Source organism: Nerophis lumbriciformis, linkage group LG12 (assembly GCF_033978685.3).
Source record: "Nerophis lumbriciformis linkage group LG12, RoL_Nlum_v2.1, whole genome shotgun sequence".
NCBI lineage: Eukaryota > Metazoa > Chordata > Actinopteri > Syngnathiformes > Syngnathidae > Nerophis > Nerophis lumbriciformis.
This window is the reverse complement of record NC_084559.2, coordinates 28,521,153-28,547,076: the sequence shown is the minus strand read 5'-3', so window position 1 is coordinate 28,547,076 and position 25,924 is coordinate 28,521,153. Positions and strand designations below refer to the sequence as shown.

The 25,924-nt window shown below is 37.7% G+C and overlaps 1 protein-coding gene across 1 annotated transcript; it reads right to left on the bottom strand.

Moving 5' to 3' along the window:
• Window positions 1-1,546: 1,546 nt before the first annotated feature.
• Window positions 1,547-25,705, bottom strand: arid5a (AT-rich interactive domain 5A). Its single transcript, XM_061985786.2, has 8 exons — window positions 25,651-25,705; window positions 24,030-24,090; window positions 22,913-22,974; window positions 13,165-13,315; window positions 13,041-13,093; window positions 8,131-8,228; window positions 7,891-8,050; window positions 1,547-3,659 (listed from the first exon to the last, which is right to left on the bottom strand). The coding sequence occupies exons 2-8, from the start codon at window positions 24,031-24,033 to the stop codon at window positions 2,610-2,612; spliced, it is 1,578 nt and encodes a 525-aa protein (XP_061841770.1). The 5' UTR covers window positions 24,034-24,090; window positions 25,651-25,705; the 3' UTR covers window positions 1,547-2,609.
• Between the last annotated feature and the right edge of the window lie 219 nt (window positions 25,706-25,924).

Below are 25,924 nucleotides of genomic sequence, written 5' to 3'. Positions count from 1 at the left end.
ACTTTCCAAAACAAGTAAAATTAGCTAACCTCAATGAACCCAAAAATACCTTAAAATAAGTATATTCTCAGTAATAACAAGTGCACTTTTCTTGATAGAAAAAAAAAAGAGACCTTTTTGCTCAATATGTTGAAAAATATTCTTCAATTAAGTAAATGCTAGTGCCATTATCTTGACATAATGACATGTCATGACTTTTTTTTCATGCTTGAAATAAGAAATTCTTATTTAAAAAAAGTAGTTTTATACTTGTGAGTGTTGATGACACAGCTTTGCAACAGTTGATATTCTAGTTTCAAGCATGTTTTTACTCAATATAGGTCATAAAATCTCAGCAACAAGCTGTAATATCTTACTGAGATAATTCAGGACAAAAACCCTTAAAACAAGTAAAACACTCTAACATAAAATCTGCTTAGTGAGAAGAATTATCTTATCAGACAGAAAATAAGCAAATATCACCCTTATTTGAGATATTTAGTCTTACTTAGATTTCAGTTTTTGCAGTCTAGTTAGGTTTATCCTCGTTGTGTCCTTTTATGCTGATGAATTTAGGTATGCATGTTTAGCATTAAGATAGTACACTACTTTAAAAAAGGAGAAATATTGCATAAAAATTAGGAATGTCCGATAATGGCTTTTTTTGCTGATATCCGATATTGTCCAACTCTTAATTACCGATACCGATATCAACCAACACCGATACTGTATATACAGTCGTGGAATTAACACATTATTATGCCTATTTTGGACAACCAGGTATGGTGAAGATAAGGTCCTTTTTAAAAAAATAAAATAAAATAAAATAAGATAAATAAATTAAAAACATTTTCTTGAATAAAAAAGAAAGTAAAACAATATAAAAACAGTTACATAGAAACTAATAATGAATGAAAATGAGTAAAATTAACTGTTAAAGGTTAGTACTATTAGTGGACCAGCAGCACGCACAATCGTGTGTGCTTATGGACTGTATCCCTTGCAGACTGTATTGATGTATATTGATGTATAATGTAGGAACCAGAATATTAATAACAGAAAGAAACAACCCTTTTGTGTGAATGAGTGAATGGGGAGGGAGGTTTTTGGGGTTGGTGCACTAATTGTAAGTGTATCTTGTGTTTTTTATGTTGATTTAATGAAAAAACAACAACGATACCAATAATTTCCGATATTACATTTTAAAAGGGACCATTATCACCAGACCTATGTAAGCGTCAATGTATACCTTGATGTTGCAGAAAAAAGACCATATATTTTTCTAACCGATTTCCGAACTCTAAATGGGTGAATTTTGGCGAATTAAACGCCTTTCTATTATTCGCTCTCGGAGCGATGACGTCACAACGTGACGTCACATCGGGAAGCAATCCGCCATTTTCTCAAACACCGAGTCATAATCAGCTCTGTTATTTTCCGTTTTTTCGACTGTTTTCCGTACCTTGGAGACATCATGCCTCGTCTGTGTGTTGTCGGAGGGTGTAAAAACACGAACAGGGACGGATTCAAGTTGCACCAGTGGCCCAAAGATGCGAAAGTGGCAAGAAATTGGACGTTTGTTCCGCACACTTTACAGACGAAAGCTATGCTACGACAGAGATGGCAAGAATGTGTGGATATCCTGCGACACTCAAAGCAGATGCATTTCCAACGATAAAGTCAAAGAAATCTGCCGCCAGACCCCCATTGAATCTGCCGGAGTGTGTGAGCAATTCAGGGACAAAAGACCTCGGTAGCACGGCAAGCAATGGCGGCAGTTTGTTCCCGCAGACGAGCGAGCTAAACCCCCCCCCTGGATGTCTTGGCTCCCACCGTCCCGAAGATGATCAAGAGAAGAATATCGACCCTAGCTTCCCTGGCCTGCTGACATGAGGGTATGTCTACAGAATATATTAATTGATGAAAATTGGGCTGTCTGCACTCTCAAAGTGCATGTTGTTGCCAAATGTATTTCATATGCTGTAAACCTAGTTCATAGTTGTTAGTTTACTTTAATGCCAAACAAACACATACCAATCGTTGGCTAGAAGGCGATCGCCGAATTCGTCCTCGCTTTCTCCCGTGTCGCTGGCTGTTGTGTCGTTTTCGTCGGTTTCGCTTGCATACGGTTCAAACCGATATGGCTCAATAGCTTCATTTTCTTCTTCAATTTCGTTTTCGCTACCTGCCTCCACACTACAACTATCCGTTTCAATACATTCGTAATCTGTTGAATCGCTTAAGCCGCTGAAATCCGAGTCTGAATCCGAGCTAATGTCGTTATAGCTTGCTGTTCTTTCCGCCATGTTTGTTTGTGTTGGCTTCACTATGTGACGTCACAGGAAAATGGACGGGTGTTTATAACGATGGTTAAAATCAGGCACTTTGAAGCTTTTTTTAGGGATATTGCGTGATGGGTAAAATTTTGAAAAAAACTGCGAAAAATAAAATAAGCCACTGGGAACTGATTTTTAATGGTTTTAACCATTCTGAAATTGTGATAATGTTCCCCTTTAAAGCATTTATCGGCCGATAATATCGGCCTGCCGATATTATCGGCCATCTCCAGGCCGATATTATCGGCCATCTCTAATAAAAAATTAATCTGCCCGGAGGCAAAATGGAAAGAATCACAGTTTGTGAGTGTAAAATGTGCCCATAGTGGGGAGGGCATATGCAGCGTGGGGCCCCCATAGAGGGATGGAATATGGGTATGGATAAATGAGAGCGGAAGGAGACGGGCTGCCAGGAACATGGCGGTACATGAGCTGGGACTGAGGTATTCTCACCCTGGGGAGGAAGGCTCGCTGGTGCAGCACTGTCTGCTGATGAGAGTCTGATTTGTCAAAAAGGGGCGGAGCACAGGCGGAGTGGGCGGAGCGGGCTAGCGTCTGCTGGGCGGCAGGAACCTTTGCAGGCGGCGGCCTGAGGGCGTCCCACTTCTCAGTCTGATAGAGCCACGGATGCTGAGGGATGTTTTTCAGATGCGTCAAAGCGGCCTGTTGGCTTCCGTAACCCGGTCGGATAGGGGCGGGCCGTGCGAGTTGCGTCGACTTCGGAAGAACTTTGACGAAACCCGGGTCGGATGTGACTTTGATAGACGAGTAAAAAGGATGCATGAGGTTGATGTCGCCTCTTTTTGTCTTCCGGTCTTTAATGTAAGCTTTGACTTTTTGAGGGCTGAGAGGAGCTCTGCTTCTGTTCTCTCCTGCTGCGTCCTCGCTTCGGTTGACTGTGCTGAAGGAGGTCAAGTCAGGTTGGCGTTCACCACCTGCAGGGGTATCCTCTGATGAGACGGAGCACGGGGAGGCGCTCCGGGAAGACGAGGAGGAGGACGGAGGGTAAGGCGAGCCGTCGGAGGAGATGCACTTGTGGCCGGAAGAGGACGGGGAGCAGCGGATGACAGAAGGCCGGTCTCTCTCCTCTCTGTCCTCGCCCTGTGGAGTCCCTTGAAGGCTGGCCTGGGCTACTCGCTTCTTTTTCTCCAGAGGAGAGATGACCTCTCCGGCCGCCGATGACAAGTTCGCGGGCCAGGGGGTCGCCGAAGGGCCGTGCACCAGGCGGGGAAACGTGTAAGAGGTCAAGGGCCGGTCTGGCTGGGAGGAGTCCAAATGGTGTCTTTCGGCGGCACCCGGCCAGGGATTGGACTGATGAGGATGACTGGCGGCCTCTGGAATCCTCTGTAAAACAACACACTTATCATCAGAGGAGGGATTCATGGCTCTCTCCAAGGATCTTTGAAGAGTCGTTCAAAAGGCCGGCTCTTGTTGTGTTTCTTTGTGAGAATTTTGTTCACAAGTTACAAGGTTTTATCATCACTGATAGCAAATACCGTATTTTTCGGACTATAAGTCGCAGTTTTTTTCATAGTTTGGCTGGGGGTGCGACTTATACTCAGGAGCGACTTATGTGTGAAATTATTAACACATTATCGTAAAATATAAAATAATATTATTTAGCTCATTCACGTAAGAGACTAGACGTATAAGATTTTATTGGATTTAGCGATCAGGAGTGACAGATTGTTTGGTAAACGTATAGCATGTTCTATATGTTATAGTTATTTGAATGACTCTTACCATAATATGTTACGTTAACATACCAGGCACCTTCTCAGTTGGTTATTTATGCCTCATATAACGTACACTTATTCAGCCTGTTGTTCACTATTCTTTATTTATTTTAAATTGCCTTTCAAATGTCTATTCTTGGTGTTGGGTTTTATCAAATAAATTTCCCCCAAAAATGCGACTTATATATGTTTTTTTCCTTCTTTATTATGCATTTTCGGCAGGTGCGACTTATACTCCGGTGCGACTTATACTCCAAAAATACGGCACATTGGGCGCTGAATAATTCTAATATACTCCAATTTATACTATATTTGTGGGGAAATATGATTAGAATTTACCTGGATTCTGGTTTTATTGTAAACATTTCACAAGGTGGTACCTTTAACAGAGAGACAGGGATATGCAAAGTGCAGCTCGGGGGCCATTTGCGGTCCACAGCTATTTTTTTTTACCAGCCTGTGCCACATTCTAAAAATACTATTACTAAAAAAAAACATTAAAGATAAAAAATTGGAACAAAAGAGCAAATTGGAGTTATGTAACAAGAAAAAGTTGACGTTAACTACACAAAGTTGACATGGAAGCAGTTTTTTTTCTTTAAAAAATGTACAAACTATTCGTTTTGAAAATGAAAAATATCATAATGGGCTATGCATCATTAGTGGGATAAGTTTGGACATCCCTGCAGGGAGGTTATTTTGAAATGTTTCTCACCTAAGAAACTTTGTGGCACATTAAAAATCTACACACGCTACAGATAACCTCCATACAAATACATTTTACTGAAATGAAAAATAAAACAACAACCTCAAAGACACTTTTTACAGGTTTAGAAAAAACAACAAATATGAGTGTAAAAAAAAAGTGACTACAACAGTAAAATAAAATACAACCAAAAGAAACAGACAACAGTTGAAAGATTATAACGTAATGTATTGCTGACTGTGAAAGTTAGAGACGTGCCGATCAGAGTCGGACAATTTTTGTGAAAAAATTGACTGATGCATTTTAATGTCGATCACAAACAGTAACACAGTTGTTACTTTTAGTCCCCCTGCTGACAAGCCACTCGCAGCTAATTATGTGTCTCCATACACAGTGTGGAGCCGCTACCTTAAACCAATAATAATCACCTGCATTTCTTAGCATATTAAGAATCATTTTCATGTACATTATCACCGGAAGATGAGGCTAAACATGTGAGCGTAAGCCAGAAGCTAAGCTAACAGCTAAACTAGCTTTAAACAACACCAATGAATAAGTTAGTAAACTTTAAGACAGGCCTGGGCAATTATTTTGACTCGGGGGCCAAATTTAGAGAAAAAAATGTGTCTGTAGGCCGGTATATTTGATTTTTAAGAACACTAATACAAAACCTCACAATAATGTCTGATTGAATGCTAAAAACATTATGACAAACCACCTTAAAAAACAGAATGGAATTTTTTTTTTTTTTTTACTAAATGAGACACCCAGAATGTACATGAAAATAAAGAATGTGGGATTTACAATATTAACTATGAACGATAAAACACTGAATATTGACAACATATGAACATATATACTACATATTTTACAATCGAGCGAAACGCAACAAAAATGCAATAAACACCGCGAAATATGAACGCAAAGGGTAAAAAAAAACAATCTGATATATCTGATACATCTCTAAGCTTTAGAACTTTGTTGTAAAAATCTCCTTCCGTGTCTGTCCCTGGCACCCGCATTTCAGGCTGGCTGCTCTGGAAACACTCTGTGGAAACGCTCCCCACCCACACTGCTTGGTGCCTCGTCTGAGCTGCTGTGACGTAGATTACCATAGTAACTAATTAGATTACCATGGTAACTACTATATCATGCAAAAGCGCAGATTCCAACCATTGAAAAACTTTGTATAGTTCAAGACTTATGGTAATTTGAAAACATGACTGCACATCATAATGGCAGCTACAGTTTCCATCTTAAAGATCTAAAAAAATTATTTAGGAATGTCCGGCGGGCCAGATTGAAAAGCTTAACGGGCCGCATGTGGCCCCCGGGCCTTAATTTGCCCAGGTCTGCTTTAAGAAGTTTAAACTGTGGAAAGTAAGCATTTGTCAACATGAAGTTAACATATACAAACCCCGTTTCCATATGAGTTGGGAAATTGTGTTAGATGTAAATATAAACGGAATACAATGATTTGCAAATCATTTTCAACCCATATTCAGTTGAATATGCTACAAAGACAAGATATTTGATGTTCAAACTGATAAACATTTTTTTTTTTTCAAATAATCATTAACTTTAGAATTCGATGCCAGCAACACGTGACAAAGAAGTTGGGAAAGGTGGCAATAAATACTGATAACGTTGAGGAATGCTCATCAAACACTTATTTGGAACATCCCACAGGTGAACAGGCAAATTGGGAACAGGTGGGTGCCATGATTGGGTATAAGAGTAGATTCCATGAAATGCTCAGTCATTCACAAACAAGGATGGGGCGAGGGTCACCACTTTGTCAACAAATGCGTGAGCAAATTGTTGAACAGTTTAAGAAAAACCTTTCTCAACCAGCTATTGCAAGGAATTTAGGGATTTCAACATCTACGGTCTGTAATATCATCAAAGGGTTCAGAGAATCTGGAGAAATCACTGCACGTAAGCAGCTAAGCCCGTGACCTTTGATCCCTCAGGCTGTACTGCATCAACAAGCGACATCAGTGTGTAAAGGATATCACCACATGGGCTCAGGAACACTTCAGAAACCCACTGTCAGTAACTACAGTTGGTCGCTACATCTGTAAGTGCAAGTTAAAACTCTTCTAGGCAAGGCGAAAACCGTTTATCAAGAACACCCAGAAACGCCGTCGGCCTCATCTAAGATGGACTGATACAAAGTGGAAAAGTGTTCTGTGGTCTGACGAGTCCACATTTCAAATTGTTTTTGGAAACTGTGGACGTCGTGTCCTCCGGACCAAAGAGGAAAAGAACCATCCAGGATTGTTATAGGCGCAAAGTTGAAAAGCCAGCATCTGTGATGGTATGGGGGTGTATTAGTGTCCAAGACATGGGTAACTTAAACATCTGTGAAGGCGCCATTAATGCTGAAAGGTACATACAGGTTTTGGAGCAACGTATGTTGCCATCCAAGCAATGTTACCATGGACGCCCCTGCTTATTTCAGCAAGACAATGCCAAGCCACGTGTTACATCAACGTGGCTTCATAGTAAAAGAGTGCGGGTACTAGACTGGCCTGCCTGTAGTCCAGACCTGTCTCCCATTGAAAATGTGTGGCGCATTATGAAGCCTAAAATACCACAACGGAGACCCCCGGACTGTTGAACAACTTAAGCTGTACATCAAGCAAGAATGGGAAAGAATTCCACCTGAGAAGCTTAAAAAATGTGTCTCCTCAGTTCCCAAACGTTTACAAAGTGTTGTTAAAAGGAAAGACCATGTAACACAGTGGTGAACATGCCCTTTCCCAACTACTTTGGCACGTGTTGCAGCCAGGAAATTCTAAGTTAATTATTATTTGCAAAAAAAAAATAAAGTTTATCAGTTTGAACATCAAATATCTTGTCTTTGTAGTGCATTCAATTGAATATGGGTTGAAAAGGATTTACAAATCATTGTATTCCGTTTATATTTACATCTAACACAATTTCCCCAACTCATATGGAAACGGGGTTTGTACATACACGCGCGTATTTCATTTTTTAAACTTGATTTTACTTGGAGGGGGAAAAAACAAAATTTGATTTATTTGTGTTTACTTTTGTCAATTGTCTGGGAAAACCCAATAAATAAATGTTTAACAAAAACACACATAATGAGCTGTTAACATAATACCTCACAATCGTTTCCTCTGTCGGCCGGGTTTCTTTTCCCCTTCCACTCCACTTTGTTCATCTTCCCTTCCGAATTCCTCTTATAAGGCTTCCTTGGTTTGCTGAGAAGCAGAGGTTTGTCATCTTCTCCTTTCAGGTGCCTTTCAAAGGGCAACACCAGCCTGCAGCATGACCCACATTGTCTCATAAACCATTTTATTTCATGATAAAAGTCATCAGCGTGGAAGAGATGAATGCATACCTCTCGTAGTGTCTGCGGGTGCACGTAGCCGCACTGGTGCTACCAGGACTCCCGCCCAGCTCATCGTACACTTTCTTCCACAGGCGCCGTGCCGTCACCTGTTGATGACATTACCTTGTCAAAAACGTCACCATGTTTATCAAATAAGCATTCGTGCAGTACCTGAATGCACCATCATAAAAGCTCACTTATTTTTACACTTAAAATTAAATATTGATGTTAGCGTATGTTTTTTGTTTTTTTTTACACTTGTATCATGGCCTTCTTAAAAGGTTTTTGAATGAAATGAAAGGTGTTAACAGTTTGATCCTCGGTTGGACTTGAATATAATTTCCCTTCGGAAAATTAGTTTACGGGAAAAAAAAAAAAAAAGAAAATCAACCGTCAAGGCAAGGATTGTGTTTGACCTTAAAGCTACTATATATCTGTCGTCTACAGCAGTGGTTCTCAACCTTTTTTCAGTGATGTACCCCCTGTGAACATTTTTTTTAATTCAAGTATCCCCTAATCAGAGCAAAGCATTTTTGGTTGAAAAAAAGAGATAAAGAAGTAAAATACAGCAGTATGTCATCAGTTTCTGATTTATTACATTGTATAACAGTGCAAAATATTGCTCATTTGTAGTGGTCTTTCTTGAACTATTTGGAAAAAAAGATATAAAAATAACTAAAAAACGTGTTGAAAAATAAACAAGTGATTCAATTATAAATAAAGATTTCTACACATAGAAGTAATCAGCAACTTAAAGTGCCCTCTTTGGGGATTGTAATAGAGATCCATCTGGATTCATGAACTTAATTCTAAACATTTCTTCACAAAAAAAGAAATCTTTAACATCAATATTTATGGAACATGTCCACAAAAAATCTAGCTGTCAACACTGAATATTGCATTGTTGCATTGTAATGAATGGAATAGCCTACTTGATTTGATGTTCAGTTTATGAACTTACATTCATATTTTGTTGAAGTATTATTCAACAAAATTCAGGATTTTTTAATTGTTGCTATTTTTAGAATATTTAAAAAAAATCTCACGTACCCCTTGGCATACCTTCAAGTACCCCCAGGGGTACGCGTACCCCCATTTGAGAACCACTGGTCTACAGTAAATGTCAAACTAATGTGCTCATTTAAATATGGTATATAGTGTGTAAATAAATGCCTCCCAGCATTCAAAAACACCACAAATTGATCATAAATGAAAGTGTAAATGCATATATAGGTATGTCCCACTAATAAAGACAACAAGAAATATGAAGTTAAAATGCATCTGATGGTCCACAAGCCATTTCCCACTTGCAGTATCCTTGTAAACCCAGCAGATGGTGCTGTTGTAGCACAAACAAAGTACTTTTTCTTTTGGTGTGTAATTAAACTAGTTTTGGAGGGAGGTGCCTATTGTTTGTCTGTTGACTTCGATTGATTGATTGAAACTTTTATTAGTAGATTGCACAGTGAAGTACATATTCCGTACAATTGACCACTAAATGGTAACACCTGAATAAGTTTTTCAACTTGTTTAAGTCAGGGTCCACGTTAATCAATTCATGGTAAACTCTGTGTCCTGTTCTCTATTGTTGGAGGCAACACAGCATTCCACCCCAAGTTACTTTGAATAAATTGGAAGAACAAAAAGCACATAAATAGACTGCAAGAGACAAAAATACTGTTGTTTTTCTGGTATGTATAGTACCGTGCAAAAAGGCCACAGTGGACACATACAACTAGAGTGCAGACCTTTGCCAAGACCAAACTGTGGACGATGTGCAAAAACAAAACAAACCGTGAGTGTATTTGTCTGCGTGTTAGTTAGTTAGCACACTACTTACTGATTTATGGAGATTGTGACATTTTAATTCTTGTAGTTGACCATCCTGACTCAAACAGAACAAACCGAATTTGCTACTTTTACAGGTACCGACCAAAGCCGGTCAGTACTACCGCGTACCGACTCACGTAAAATCTAATCATATTTTGATACTTTTGTTTGTAAACTCGGCTCAAGCACTTGGCCGGGGAACAAGCTGCCATTCAAGAGCATACTTGCCAACCCTCCCGATTTTCCGGGGAGACTACCGAATTTCAGTGCCCCTCCTGAAAATCTCCCGGGGCGACCATTCTCCCGAATTTCTCCCGATTTCCACCCGGACAACAATATTGGGGGCGTGCCTTAAAGGAACTGCCTTCAGCGTCCTCTACAACCTGTCGTCACGTCCGCTTTTCCTCCAGAAAAACAGCGTGCCGGCCCAGTCACATAATATATGCGGCTTTTACACACACTTAAGTGAATGCAAAGCATACTTGATCAACAGCCATACAGGTCACACTGAGGGTGGCCGTATAAACAACTTTAACACTGTTACAAATATGCGCCACACTGTGAACCCACACCAAACAAGAATGACAAACACATTTCGGGAGAACATCCGCAACGTAACACAACATAAACACAACAGAACAAATACCCAGAACCCCTTGCAGAACTAACTCTTCCGGGACGCTACAATATACACCCCCCACTACCACAAAACCCCGCCCTGCCCACCTCAACCCCGCCCCCCACCACCTCAACCCTGTCGCCCCCCCATCTCCCGAATTCGGAGGTCTCAAGGTTGGCGGACTCAGCCGGACTGCCTCAAGGTTACAATTTTCCATGCCAACAAAGCAAGAAGAAGGCACTCAAAAGTACAGTAGGGCTCCACAAAATGTGCTAGCGCGATTTTAACTTACATTGAATTCGCCATAGACGTGATAAAGTATGCTATATTAGCCATTTTACATGGCGATTTCAACACAAACAAATTTGGTCAAGAAAACTACAACTAAGATGAATGTTAGTGTGTATTAAATACGTACAGTTTAATCACTTGTAAGACTCAACAAAAGAAGAGAATGGCACATTCAACTTGATGGCAAAGACTACTTTCTGACTAAGGCAACACACTGTAGCTTATTCAATACTGCCATCTCAAGTCTTGGAATTGCAAATGCATGCAAAGTCTACAATATGATACTGCACAGTACAGTACTTGCAAATGAGACACAGAAGTGTAAGAAAATAAGATGATAAATGGACAGAACAGCTCAATGTTAAAAATAAATGGACAGAAAAAAAAGATTTTTACTTTTGTGAACAATTAATATTTATTAGCACATTTGAACACTGTAATGTAGCAAAAATGAATACGGTTGTGTGCCGGTATCGATTCCCATGTACCGGAAATCTGTACCGTATTGATTCAAATGCAAATGGTACCCATCCCTGATTCCTAGAAGTATATTTATCCACATCCTCATTTAAATGATATTGACAGGATCTGACTATGTTTGTGTTGGACACCAATGCAACAAGGTAGTCTAAAATAACTTAAAAAAACAAAACATTTCTATTCTATTTAACTTATAAAATCAAGATGCTTTGCGATGAATGTTGATTAAAAATCAACAGCACATAGTCTGTAAATAAAAACTAAAATATTATCATATTTAAATGCATTTTTCTCAAGCTGTCCAATGTAAGAGAACAACTTTTTTGAAAAAACAACAACAACAAAAACGCTGAAGAAGACTGCAGATGATGATTTTAAATCTCTCTTAAAAACATACTTTTATTCCATGGCTTTTAACACTGAGTGATATCCATCCTGCTATGGTGCCCCATAATACACCTGCTGTGAACCTGTTTTTATGTTCTATTTATTTTAGTTAGTTATTTTTTATCGTGCTCTGTTTGTGTTGTGTTGTGTTTGCTCGGTTCTCGTATTATCTTTTAACCTGCCCATTGTACAGCACTTTGGCTACACCTGTGGTAAATTTTAAATGTGCTTTATAAATAAAGTTGATTTGATTTGATTTGATAACAGTCGAAACATGTCAGGTTAAAAATTCCATCTAATTTACAGAAAATATTGTATGACTAAAAGAACATTTAAAAAGTATATAAAACTACTTTTTGGACATGTAACTAAAAACAGGAAGTACGGGATGTATAATATTGTAGCAATATGCATGTTCAAAATTAACTCACATTTTCACTGCAAAAACTGAAATCTAAGTAAGATTAAATATCTCAAATAAGGGTTATATTTGTTTATTTTCTGTCTGATAAGATAATTCTTCTCACTAAGCAGATTTTATGTTAGTGTTTTACGTGTTTTAAGGGTTTTGGTCCTAAATGATCTCAGTCAGATATTACAGCTTGTTGCTGAGATTTGATGACCTATATTGAGTAAAACATGCTTGAAACTAGAATATCAACTGATGCAAAGCTGTGTCATCAACACTCACAAGTATAAAACTACTTTTTTAAAGTAATAATTTCTTACTTCAAGCATGAAAAAAAATCATGATGCCGAGCGCATATAATTATGTCAAGATAATGGCACTAGCATTTACTTAATTTAAGAATATTTTTCAATATATAGAGAAAAAAGATCTGTTTTTTTTCTACCAAGAAAAATGCACTTTTTATTAGTGAGAATATACATATTTTAAGGTATTTTTGGGTTCACTGAGGTTAGCTAATTTTACTTGTTTTGGAAAGTCTTGACAAGCCAAATTTTCTTGTTCTATTGGCAGATCATTTTGCTTAGTTCAAATAAAATACCCCTAATTTTTGTATTTTTTTTCTTGTTTTTGAACACTGACTTTTTGCAGTGTTGGGAGTTGTCAGAAATAATACATAAAAAAAAAAAAAAGATGTTCCATGCAGGTGAGTTTGAGAACAAGAAGTGGTTACCTGTCACCGAAACAGCAATGTCATGCTCTTTATGCAGACTATTGTGTTTAAAAATGTGAGGAAATAAATACAATGGTACTCGCACATGCATTGAGAGGTGAAAATGTGTCTAAGGTTGTTTGCTGCAGAAAATGATACACCAACACATGTGACTTTCATGATCTACTTACTGAATTGTAGCCACCTAGTGTCTCAACTGCCTTGTAGATCATCCACAGGTTGACTGAGAGTAGAGAAATACATAAGTAGGAACATAAGTATAGATTGTGTCTTTACTGTGTTGATCTGACTTACTTTGTTTGAAGCCCAAATGTGGGATCCTTTCAATGGGCGAGCCTCTTTTCTTCATGAAAGAATGCAGACTCGATACAAACGACTTCTCCTCCATCTGCTGCACGCCGCCTCGCTGTTCTTCCTCACATCCGTCATCCACCTCAGGAGGCGTCTAATTGGGAGAAAGCGTTAGGAAAGTTTTCTAAACTTTAAACAACACATTGCATGAATGAAAGAATACAGGGCATTGGCACAACATTTCATAGTTCTGGACCTAAAAATGATGTCTCCGGGTAAAATGTTCCCCAAAGTAGACATAGTAGGGATCTTAGGCTTTCTTTTTAACGAGTTTCAGCACATTTTGGAACACCAGCTTAGAGCTCCAAAAGGTGGGCTGGCCCGCATCAGCCTGCTGGCGTCACCTGCAGAAGACTGGAGGGCAATTTCATATTACGTAGTTTGCCTTTTGGTGGCATCTTCATGCCAAATCCTGGTACCGTATAAGTCGCTCCGGAGTATAAGTCGCACCGGCCGAAAATGCATAATAAAGAAGGAAAAAAACATATATAAGTCGCACTGGAGTATAAGTCGCATTTTTTGGGGGAAATGTATTTGATAAAACCCAACACCAATAATACAGTGTTTTTCAACCACTAGTGTGCCGCGAGCTACAGTCTGGTGTGCCGTGGGAGATGATCTAATTTCACCGATTTGGGGTAAAAAATATTTTTTGCAAAGCAGTAATTATAGTCTGTAAATGATGTGTTGTTGTTGAGTGTCAGTGCTGTCTAGAGCTCGGCAGAGTAACCGTGTAATTCTCTTCCATATCAGTAGGTGGCAGCAGGTAGCTAATTGCTATGTAGAAGTCGAAACAGCGGGAGGCAGCGTGGAGGTAAAAGGGTGTCTAATGCTTAAACCAAAAATAAACAAAAGGTGAGTGCCCCTAAGAAAAGGCATTGAAGCTTAGGGAAGGCTAAGCAAAACGAAACTAAAACTGAACTGGCTACAAAGTAAACAAAAACAGAATGCTGGACGACAGCAAAAACTTACTGTGGAGCAAAGATGGCGTCCACAATGTAACATCCGAACATGACATGACAATCGACAATGTCCCCACGAAGAAGGATAAAAACAAAGTAGATGCGGGAAATATCGCTCAAAGGAAGACCTGACAATGCTCCAGGAAAATACCAAAAAAAGAGAAAAAGCCACTAAAATTGGAGCGCAAGAGAAGAACTAAAACACTACACACTGGAAAACAGCAAAAAACTCAAAATAAGTCACGGCGTGATGTGACAGGTGGTGACAGTACACCTACTTTGAGACAAGAGCTATATTGATGCATGCTTGGTTATGCTTTAAAGTCATATCCAACAATTGCGACAACGACTTTTTACTGTCAACTGAGTTTCGTTGTTTAATGATTTCTGCTGGTGGTGTGCGTCCGCATTTTGTCAACACAAAAAATGTGCCTTGGCTCAAAAAAGGTTGAAAATCACTGCAATAATAGACATTTGAAAGGCAATTTAAAATAAATAAAGAATAGTGAACAACAGGCTGAATAAGTGTACGATATATGAGGCATAAATAACCAACTGAGAACGTGCCTTATATGTTAACGTAACATATTATGGTAAGAGTCATTCAAATAACTTTACGGTAATGTGTTAATAATTTCACACATAAGTCGCTCCTGAGTATAAGTCGCACCCCCGGCCAAACTGTGAAAAAAACTGCGACTTATAGTCCGAAAAATACGGTATTTACACGCACAATTTGGAGGCATTCGCAATATGTCTGCCAAATGCATTGTTGCATGTTGTAGCATTACAACTAAAAAAAAGGGGTCAGCCTGCATACATTTTCCAATATGAGGAAAGTAAGGACCTCTCCTGTCAAATTGACCCGCACAAAAAGGGACGGACCAAGCGAGAGAAGTGTAATTTGCTAATATTTGAATGATTGTGACTTCAAGAATAAGTGTTTCAGTCGGAGTCAGAATGGGAAAGTTTGAAAAGACCCAAGAGCATCCTCCAGGGGAGAAAGACAGAGTCAGAACCTGTTGAAAAACTGAGAAAAAAAGAGCAGAAGGTAGTAAAGAACAGGGATGTCCGATAATATCGGACTGCCGATATTATCGGCCGATAAATTCTTTAAAATGTAATATCGGAAATTATCGGTATCTGTTTCAAAATTATCGGTATCGGTTTCAAAAAGTAAAATTCACGACTTTTTAAACGCTGCTCAGTACAGAGCGCTAATAAACCTTAAAGGCACTTCCTTTGCGTGCCAGTCCAGTCACATAATATCTACGGCTTTTCACACACACAAGTGAATGCAAATCATACTTGGTCAACAGCCATACAGGTCACACTGAGGGTAGCCATATAAACAACTTTAACACTGTTACAAATATGCGCCACACTGTGAACCCACACCAAACAAGAATGACAAACACATTTCGGGAGAACATTCGCACCGTAACACAACATAAACACAACAGAACAAATACTCAGAACCCCTTACAGCACTAACTCTTCCGGGACGCTACAATATACACCCCCCGCTAGCCCCCACACCCCCCGCCCACCTCAACCTCCTCAAGTCCCAAATTCCAAGCTGTTGTTTTGAGGCATGTTAAAAAAAATAATGCACTTTGTGACTTCAATGATAAATATGGCAGTGCCATGTTGGCATTTTTTTTCCATAACTTGAGTTGATTTATTTTGGAAAACCTTGTTACATTGTTTAATGCATCCAGCGGGGCATCACAACAAAATTAGGCATAATAATGTGTTAATTCCACAGCTGTATATATCGGTATCGGTAATTAAGAGTTGGACAATATCGGAATATCGGATATCAGCAAAAAAGCCATTATCGGACATCTCTAGTAAAGAAAGTAGTATTCTATTTTGCATCCTCTTCTCCTGTTGTTTTCCTCAAGATGCTTGAAGAAATGCTGAAAGAGCGCGAGGAAACACGGGCTACGGTGTCTATGGAAGAGAAGGTGGAAGGTGATTTTGTTATATTTTTTTGTTTTGAAAAATGTAACTGGGAGCAAGTTGCAAAGAGCACCTTCAAGTGATCAAAATAATGTCTTTATTATTATGAGAAATGACTACCGGATTAATTTTTAGAAGGAAAAAAAACAGCATAAACGCATCCGGACGCTATAGGTCCTTAAATGTGAGGGAAGTGTCTTGGGGCGGTATAGCTCAGTTGGTAGAGCGGCCGTGCCAGCAACTTGAGGGTTCCAGGTTCGATCCCCGCTTCCGCCATCCTAGTCACTGCCGTTGTGTCCTTGGGCAAGACACTTTACCCACCTGCTCCCAGTGCCACCCACACTGCTTTAATGTAACTTAGATATTGGGTTTCACTATGTAAAAGCGCTTTGAGTCACTAGAGAAAAGCGCTATATAAATATAATTCACTTCTCTGTAAAAAAAAAATGCTCTTATTTTTCTATATTATATTCTTGCTGCATCTTTGACACATTTTAGGGCCCTCAACTCTGGGTACTAAATTTACAATGTCACTATTTGTGGTTGGCAAGAAAGGAGAAATGAAACAAGGAGATCTTGCAGAAAATAAAACCCTCTTCCTTGAAGAGGCGCGTCGAAATGAAAGTGCACAGGTCATTCCGAATGTGAGGCCGCGGCAAGTGTTGCCGGGCAGAGATGAGCATCTTTGACCGTCAGTTATGTTGCTATAGTGAAAAAGGATGACAATATTCAAACACGAAACCTCACATCGCAAATCAGATCGTCACTTTCGATTGATTGGATGTCTGAAAAACCGCCGTCGATATTTTCGTTTGACTCAGCTCATGCAGACTGTTTTTTTTGTGTGTTTTTTTTTTTTGGCTTCTATGGCTGCTCAAGGTGGTTTCATCTTGAATCAAGTTCCTCTCTGTGGTTCCTGGTTCCGAGAAGTCGGCCTGTGCAGTGAGTAATAGCGAAGGTGCGGGCCGCTGGCCGTGCTTCGACTGAGTCAGCCGTCATCTGCTGTTTCCAGCTTTGACGTTTCACTGTTTGAACCCTTTGGCGGTGCTTTTCTCTCACGGCAGATGAAGCCTTCTCTGAGAATTCTCTTGTGGTCTGCTCGCGAGTGTGGAATAGTGGCTGTGAAACCGTAATTGTGTGTATTTGCATGTTCTACACCAGGTGGACTTCTGTTTCCACTCATTGATTTCTCATCAGATTCACAACGTTTCCTGTCACAGCGCTCCTTCATTTCCCGTCCGTTTATCAATCCATCTATCTGTTGCTGCTGCATCATACTTCACTTTCAGTTGATTCGTGTATACCGAAACAAATTGTTCAATTATCTTTTATTATTTGCACATCATGATTTGATCGCAGTACGACGGTGTACCAACACTGTGCGCCACAACAAGATTATTTGGGGAAGTTTGACATTATATTTCTACCAGTGATGGAGCAGGAAGGAGCCAAGAATATGTTTGCGGTTAAAAACAATAAGTGCATTGTCATTCATTAAAGACATTTTAGAGGCGCTTATTCTCGCAAAAAAAAGGGAACCTCACAGATCGCTGCATCTGTCCATCCATTTATTACCTTTAAGAACGACGACCGAATTTGGTACTAATGTAGGGACGAGTGTTGTCCCGATACCAATATTTTGGTTTCTTTTCAGTACTTTTCTAAATAAAGGGGACCACAAAAAAATTGCATTATTGGCTTTATTTTAACAAAAAATCTTAGGGTGCATTAAACATATGTTTGATATTGCAAGTTTGTCCTTAAATAAAATAGTGAACAAAACAAGACAACTAGTATTTTAATAGTAAATAAACAAACAAAGGCTCCTAGTTAGTCTGCTGACATATGCAGTAACATATTGTGTCATTTATCATTCTATTATTTTGTCAACATTATTAAGGACAAGTGGTAGAAAATGAATTATTGATCTACTTGTTCATTTACTGTTAATATATGCTTACTTTCTCTTTTAACATGTTCTATCTACACTTCTGTTAAAATGTAATAATCACTTACTCTTCTGTTGTTTGATACTTTTCATTAGTTTTGGATGATACCACAAATTTGGGTATCAATCCGATACCAAGTCGTTACAGGATCATACATTGGTCATATTCAAAGTCCTCATGTGTCCAGGGACATATTTCCGGAGTTTATAAACATAATACAAGAATTTAAAAAACGAAAGAAGATTTTGTGATGCTAAAACATATCAATGTAATCATAGTAGTATCGACTAGATCGGGGGTCGGCAACCCGCGGCTCTAGAGCCGCATGCGGCTCTTTAGCGCCGCCCTAGTGGCTCTCTGGAGCTTTTTCAAAAATGTATGAAAAATGGAAAAAGATGGGGGGGGGAAAAATATTTTTTGTTTTAGTATGTTTTCTGTAGGAGGACAAACATGACACAAACCTCCTTAATTGTTATAAATCACACTGTTTATATTAAACATGCTTCACTGATTCGAGTATTTGGCGAGCACCGTTTTGTCCTACTAACTTTGGCGGTCCTTGAACTCACCTTAGTTTGTTTACATATATAACTTTCTCCGACTTCTTAGGACGTGTTTTATCCTTTTTCTGTCTCATTTTGTCCACCAAACTTTTAATTTTGTGCATGAATGCACAAAGGTGAGTTTTGTCGATGTTATTGACTTGTGTAGAGTGCTAATCAGACATATTTGGTCACTGCATGACTGCAAGCTAATCGATGCTAACATGCTATTTAGACTAGCGATATGTACATATTGCATCATTATGCCTCATTTGTAGCTACATTTGAGGTCATTTAGTTTCCTTTAAGTCCTCTTAATTAAATTTATATCTCATGACACACTATCTGTATGTAATATGGCTTTTAATTTTTTGCGACTCCAGACAAATGTGTTATTGTATTTTTGGTCCAATATGGCTCTTTCAACATTTTGGGTTGCCGACCCCTGGACTAGATATATGCTACTGTACTTGGTATCATTACAGTGGATGTTAGGTGTAGATCCACCAATGGCCGGAAGAGTTGGTGCTGCAGGGAATTTGTTCTGTAGTGTTTATGTTGGGTTGCGGTGCAAATATTCTCCCGAAATGTGTTTGTCATTGTTGTTTAGTGTGGTTTCACTATATGGCACATGTTTATGACAGTGTTGGCGTTGTTCATACGGCCACCCTAAGTGTGACATAATACTACCACCAGGTAGGAATGGTGTTCCTGGGATTAAATGCGTCACCTTTTCTCTTCCAAACATATTGCTCGGTATTGTGGCCAAACACCTCAATTTATGTTTCATCTGACCACAGAACTTTCCTCCAGAAGGTCTTATCTTTAACAAAAATTGAGCTGTTTGGCCACAATACCCAGCATTATGTTTGGAGGAGAAAAAGTGGGGCCTTTAATCCCAGGAACACCATGCTTACCGTCAAGCATGGTGGTGGTAGTATTATGCTTTGGGCCTGTTTTGCTGCCAATGGAACTGGTGCTTTACAGAGAGTAAATGGGACAATGAAAAAGGAGGATTACCTCTAAATTCTTCAGGACAACCTAAAATCATCAGCCCGGAGGTTGGGTCTTTGGCGCAACAGGACAATGACCCCAAACACACGTCAAAAGTGGTAAAGGAATGGCTAAATCGGGCTAGAATTAAGGTTTTAGAATGGCCTTCCCAAAGTCCTGACTTAAACATGTGGACAATGCTGAAGAAACAAGTTCATGTCAGAAAACCAACACATTTAGCTGAACTGCACCAATTTTGTCAAGAGGAGCGGTCAAAAATTCAACCAGAAGCTTGTGGATGGCTACCAAAAGCGCCTTATTGCAGTGAAACTTGCCAAAGGACATGTAACCAAATATTAACATTGCTGTATGCATACTTTTGACCCAGCAGATTTGCTCACATTTCCAGTAGACCCATAATAAATTCATAAAAGAACCAAACGTCATGAATGTTTTTGGTGACCAACAAGTATGTGCTCCAATCACTCTGTCACAAAAAAATAAGAGTTGTAGAAATGATTGGAAACTCAAGACAGCCATGACATTATGTTCTTTACAAGTGTATATAAACTTTTGACCACGACTGTGTGTAATTCTCTACATGTAATTATTGCTTTCCTGTTACGCAATATTGTCCGAGGTTGTGTATGTAGGGGGAACCACACGCACAGGTGATGTCAGTGCGAAAGGTGGATGCCACTGACAGCTCAGATGTCGCCACTGAAACCACCTGCCTGAGAAAGGTAACGTACTAATCTGCGTTTCTCACATTCAGTCAGCAAAACAACAAGTCGTTTTGCAGATCAAATTGTTCAGTTAAGTTTCAGTTTATTTCAAACATGCATATACAATACACTAGTGCATCACACAATTACGGTTGTTTCAATACAGCACGTCCGAAAAGGAGTAGGAAGAAACAGAGCTTATTCAATCCTACCCCTTTTTCATACCATAGCAATTTTATCCTATTTCCTTGTTCTCTGTAACAGAACAGTGAACAATAGATAATACATAAATAATATACCATAGTAAGCATACAAATATTTAAATAATCTTCGTCTCAATAAAAAAAGGGGTAAAAAAGGTTTCAAGATGTTTATCATAATTCTTGTTCTGTGTACTTTATGAACATTTGTAGTTTGAACAGTCTCTTAAACTTAATCATATCGGTGCTTTGTTTGATTTCTTTACTTAATCCCTTCCATAATTTAATTCCACATACTGATATGCTAAAGGTTTTAAGTGTTGTACAAGCATACACATGTTTTACATTAGATTTTCCTCTAAGGCAAGTGGTTCTTAACCTGGGTTCGATGGAACCCGAGGGGTTTGGTGAGTCGGGCTCAGGGGTTCGGTGGAGGTCAAGACACACCCGACTCATCGTGTAAATAAAAACCTTTCCCTATCGGGCGTATTACGGATACGGCAACAGCAGAAGTCACACTGATTTGCAGGTGTGTAATTTGTTGTGAGTTTATGCACTGTGTTCGTTTTGTTCTTTGAACAAGGTGATGTTCATGCACGGTTCATTTTGTGCACCAGTAATAAAACATGGTAACACTTTAGTATGGGGAACATATTCACCACTAATTACCGTATTTTTCGGAGAATAAGTCGCACCGGCCGAAAATGCATAATAAAGAAGAAAAAAAACACATATATAAGTCGCACTGGAGTATAAGTCGCATTTTTGGGAGAAATGTATTTGATAAAACCCAACACCAAGAATAGACATTTGAAAGGCAATTTAAAATAAATAAAGAATAGTGAACAACAGGCTGAATAAGTGTACGTTATATGACGCATAAATAACCAACTGAGAACGTGTCTGGTATGTTAATGTAACATATTATGGTAAGAGTCATTCAAATAACTATAACATATAGAACATGCTATACGTTTACCAAACAATCTGTCACTCCTAATCGCTAAATCCCATGAAATCTTATACGTCTAGTCTCTTACGTGAATGAGCTAAATAATATTATCTGATATTTCACGGTAATGTGTTAATAATTTCACACATAAGTCGCTCCTGAGTATAAGTCGCACCCCCGGCCAAACTATGAAAAAAACTGCGACTTATAGTCCGAAAAATACGGTAGTTGCTTATTAACATGCAAATTAGTAACAAATTGGCTCTTAACTACCGTATTTTTCGGACTATAAGTCGCAGTTTTTTTCATAGTTTGGCCGGGGGTGCGACTTATACTCAGGAGCGACTTATGTGTGAAATTATTAACACATTACCGTAAAATATCAGATAATATTATTTAGCTCATTCACGTAAGAGACTAGACGTATAAGATTTCATGGGATTTAGCGATCAGGAGTGACAGATTGTTTGGTAAACGTATAGCATGTTCTATATGGTATAGTTATTTGAATGACTCTTACCATTATATGTTACGTTAACATAGCAGGCACGTTCTCAGTTGGTTATTTATGCCTCATATAACGTACACTTATTCAGCCTGTTGTTCACTATTCTTTATTTATTTTAAATTGCCTTTCAAATGTCTATTCTTGGTGTTGGGTTTTATCAAATACATTTCCCCAAAAAATGCGACTTATATATGTTTTTTTCCTTCTTTATTATGCATTTTCGGCAGGTGCGACTTATACTCCGGTGCGACTTATACTCCGAAAAATACGGTAGTCATTATTAAGTACTTATTAATGCCTTATTCGGCATGGCCTTATTATAACCTTAACCCTGGCTCTAACCCTCTAACCCTAACCAAATAATTCTAAATTAAGTCTTTGTTACTTAGAATATGTTCCCCATACTAAAGTGTTAACAAAAACATATACCTTTGTCTTGAATTTGAAAAAAAATAACATTTTATTTTTTACTAAAGAAGGGTTCGGTGAATGCGCATATGAAACTGGTGGGGTTCGGTACCTCCAACAAGGTTAAGAACCACTGCTCTACGGTTATATTTCTCCTCTTTTGTTGAGAAGAATTGTTGTACATTCTTGGGTAGCAGGTTATAGTTTGCTTTGTGTATAATTTTAGCTGTTTGCAAATGCACCAAATCATTGAATTTCAATAATAGTGATTTACTAAGTAAAGGGTTTGTAAGTTCTCTATTGTGTATTTGTGTCATCAAAAAAGAATCATTCTCATTTCACAAGATCAACCAAGGCGTATGGTCAGTGCTTCCAATTTGGACACTTGAAATTGGGCAAAAAGGGAAATGAAAATGTGTGTGTGTAGTCATGTCCAACTGTAAGCGATGGAAATAAGGACAACACAAAACTTCTTTTTTTTTATTACCTTGTTTGCAGTCGGCCTGTCGTCTTCTTCACTGACCACCGTGGCACTGGGGTCCTCGGGAGCTGAACGACAACAACCACATGCAATAATGTCAAATGATACAACAGTAGTTGTCGTAACATCCCCATGGCTGAAGTATGAACATATTGTCGAAAGCCTCTGATATGAAACCACATGTATGAAACCACTTCCTGCTCTTGAACAAATGTGCAGCACTGTATGATATTTGGTATATTCATTCAACGCAGCACGTACACAATGGATTATTTATGAGTCAATACCTTTATCTTTGATTGACACTGTCACTTATTTTATTTGACATTTGTGTTTTTGTAGTTGTTTCTCGATCGGACATGCAGACTATTCAAAATACCAGTGGACCAAATTAAGGGACAGGGAAACAATGTTTTTCTTTGGATTTTAAAATGAATACGTTTTTTTTTTGTTTTTTTTTGAAGCGTCGCCTCCTGCTGCGGTATTTCTCTATCGTTTGTGCGTAAAACCAATATGCTCCTTTTGAGATCGCTTGCTTCCTGTGCTGCGGCTTCAAATTCAAATTCTGCTTTCAATACAACCGCCGACTTCTCTATTTCATGTACACTTTATTATAGATATACTAAATATATTTCACATGCTGACAGACGTCTCGTGCTTAAATGAGACCGATTTCAATCATCTATTGTATACTGTAACAAACCATGTCAACTTTGTTGATTTATTCTTATACTTAGTGTTATCAATTGAGTACAGGAACCGAACAAATGTGTTCATTAAATAAGCTCTGCTTCTTCCTACTCCTTTTCACACATGTTGAAATGGGGAACTGTAAATATGTGATGTACCATATTCTAATACATGCATGTTCAAAACAATATAATACCATGTATTTTTTTGAAATAGATATAAAAAAAATTACATTATTGTGCAGAATTAGTAAAAAAAAATTGCATTTATCCAAATAATTTTTTTTTATAAATACAGCACTCATGACCAAACATGTACACACATGTTAATATATCACACAGTGTAAGTCAAGCTTTTCTTAGAACACAATATGTTGTGATAATGATATTTACTGTTCATTAGTAAGTATAGTTCAATTCAAAGTGATTCTTACCCATCTCCAGAGGTCTTGTAATGGGCGGCGTCTCTTGGTATTGTGACAGTAATTCAAGTTGCTGCATTGACAGACGCACAAAAAAGTGCTTTCCCCAAGGCTCACTCCCATTGGCTGACAGCACTCATACAATATGACATATTATCTCATGACATGATTTCCTTATATTTTGAATTCCTGCACTCTCTATACACCGACATGCTAAGACAATTTCCTTATTTGTATTTCACATGCTTTGGTAAAAAATTTTTTTGCATGAAATGAAATAATAATAAGGCTGTGAATCTTCGTGCAGAAAACGATTCGATTCTTGGGGTAACGATTCAATTAAGAATCAATTCTTAATTCAAAATCATCCATCCATTTCTACCGCTTATCCCTTTCGCGATTGTGGGGGAGGCTGGAGCCTATCTTAGCTACAATAATAAACAATACTTTTTTAATAACATTGGGTGCCAGTTCTATGATTAACTACTAACACAACTGGTTTTGTTTGATAAAAAATTCTACCCAAACATTGGCTGGACAGGACAGATTGTATTTGTTTTATATATATATATATATATATATATATATATATATATATATATATATATATATATACACGCATATGTATATACACACAAATATATATATATATATATATATATATATATATATATATATATATATATATATATATATATATATACACACACACATATATATATATATACATGTATATGTATATATACACACATATATATACACACACAAATATATACATATATATATATATATATGTGTGTATATATACATATGCGTGTATGTATATATATATATATATATATATATATATATATATATATATATATATATACATATGCAAATGAATACTTAGGCTTGCCAAAAATTGGACAGAACTAAAATATTACCAACCAGCCTCTGGTCCAAAGTCAGCATTCACGGTATAGAAAATGGATGGATGGATAACATTACCATCATTTTATTAATAATAAATTAGCAAAATGAATGCAGATCAATCCATCATCATTACTAATATGATTAAATATTAAGCATTTCCGTATAATAATAGCACATGCACTATGAACAAAAAATGAGTAACATGTCCATATTATTAGGACAATATTACACAATACATAAGATTTATTAACTACTACCAATCACTGGGATCAATGATGAATTTTAAAATTAAGTAAAATATTTTTTGACCAGTATATATATTTACTCTTAATGTGCTTGGTTTTTTTTGGTTTTTTTACACTTTAAACTATTTATTGAAATCTATTTCCCCCCCAACACTTTACTTTCTTTCTTTCACACAGGAAGTGAGCTTAATTTAAACATGTAAAAGTTATGGTGTGGATCAATTAGCATTAAAAGACACTGAGAATGGAATTGTAAATATGTGCAGTGCCATATTGTAATTACATGCATGTTCAAAACAAATTAATACCATACAGTTTTTAAATAGATACAATATAATATTATTTTTACATTACTGTGCACAATTACTGTATTTTTTTTGCATTCATCAAAAATACATTATTTTAATAAATACTGCAATACAACATGTTGTGATAATCATCTGTGCTGTTAGTAATTTCAAAGTGATTCTTACCCATCTCCAGAGGTATAAACATTGCTTCTTCCTACTCCTTTTCAGATGCGTTGAATCGTGCAAACATACCCGTTAAAGGTGTCTGAAACAAAGTATAACCATAACATTAATGTGGATGAATATTTAGAAATAAAATTTTTTTGATAACATTAACATGTTCAAGGTGTTTAATAAAAAAAATAAAATTAAAAAATATAAAAATAATAGCATATATATATATATATATATATATATATATATATTAATATATATACGTACATATATTTTAGTATAT

Coding starts and splice junctions, on each gene's coding strand:
- arid5a (XM_061985786.2), bottom strand. Junction 8,229..13,040: donor CACTAGGTGGCTACAATTCA/GTAAGTAGATCA, acceptor TGTCATCAACAG/GTGACGGCACGGCGCCTGTG. Junction 3,660..7,890: donor ACAGAGGAAACGATTGTGAG/GTATTATGTTAA, acceptor GTTGTTTTACAG/AGGATTCCAGAGGCCGCCAG.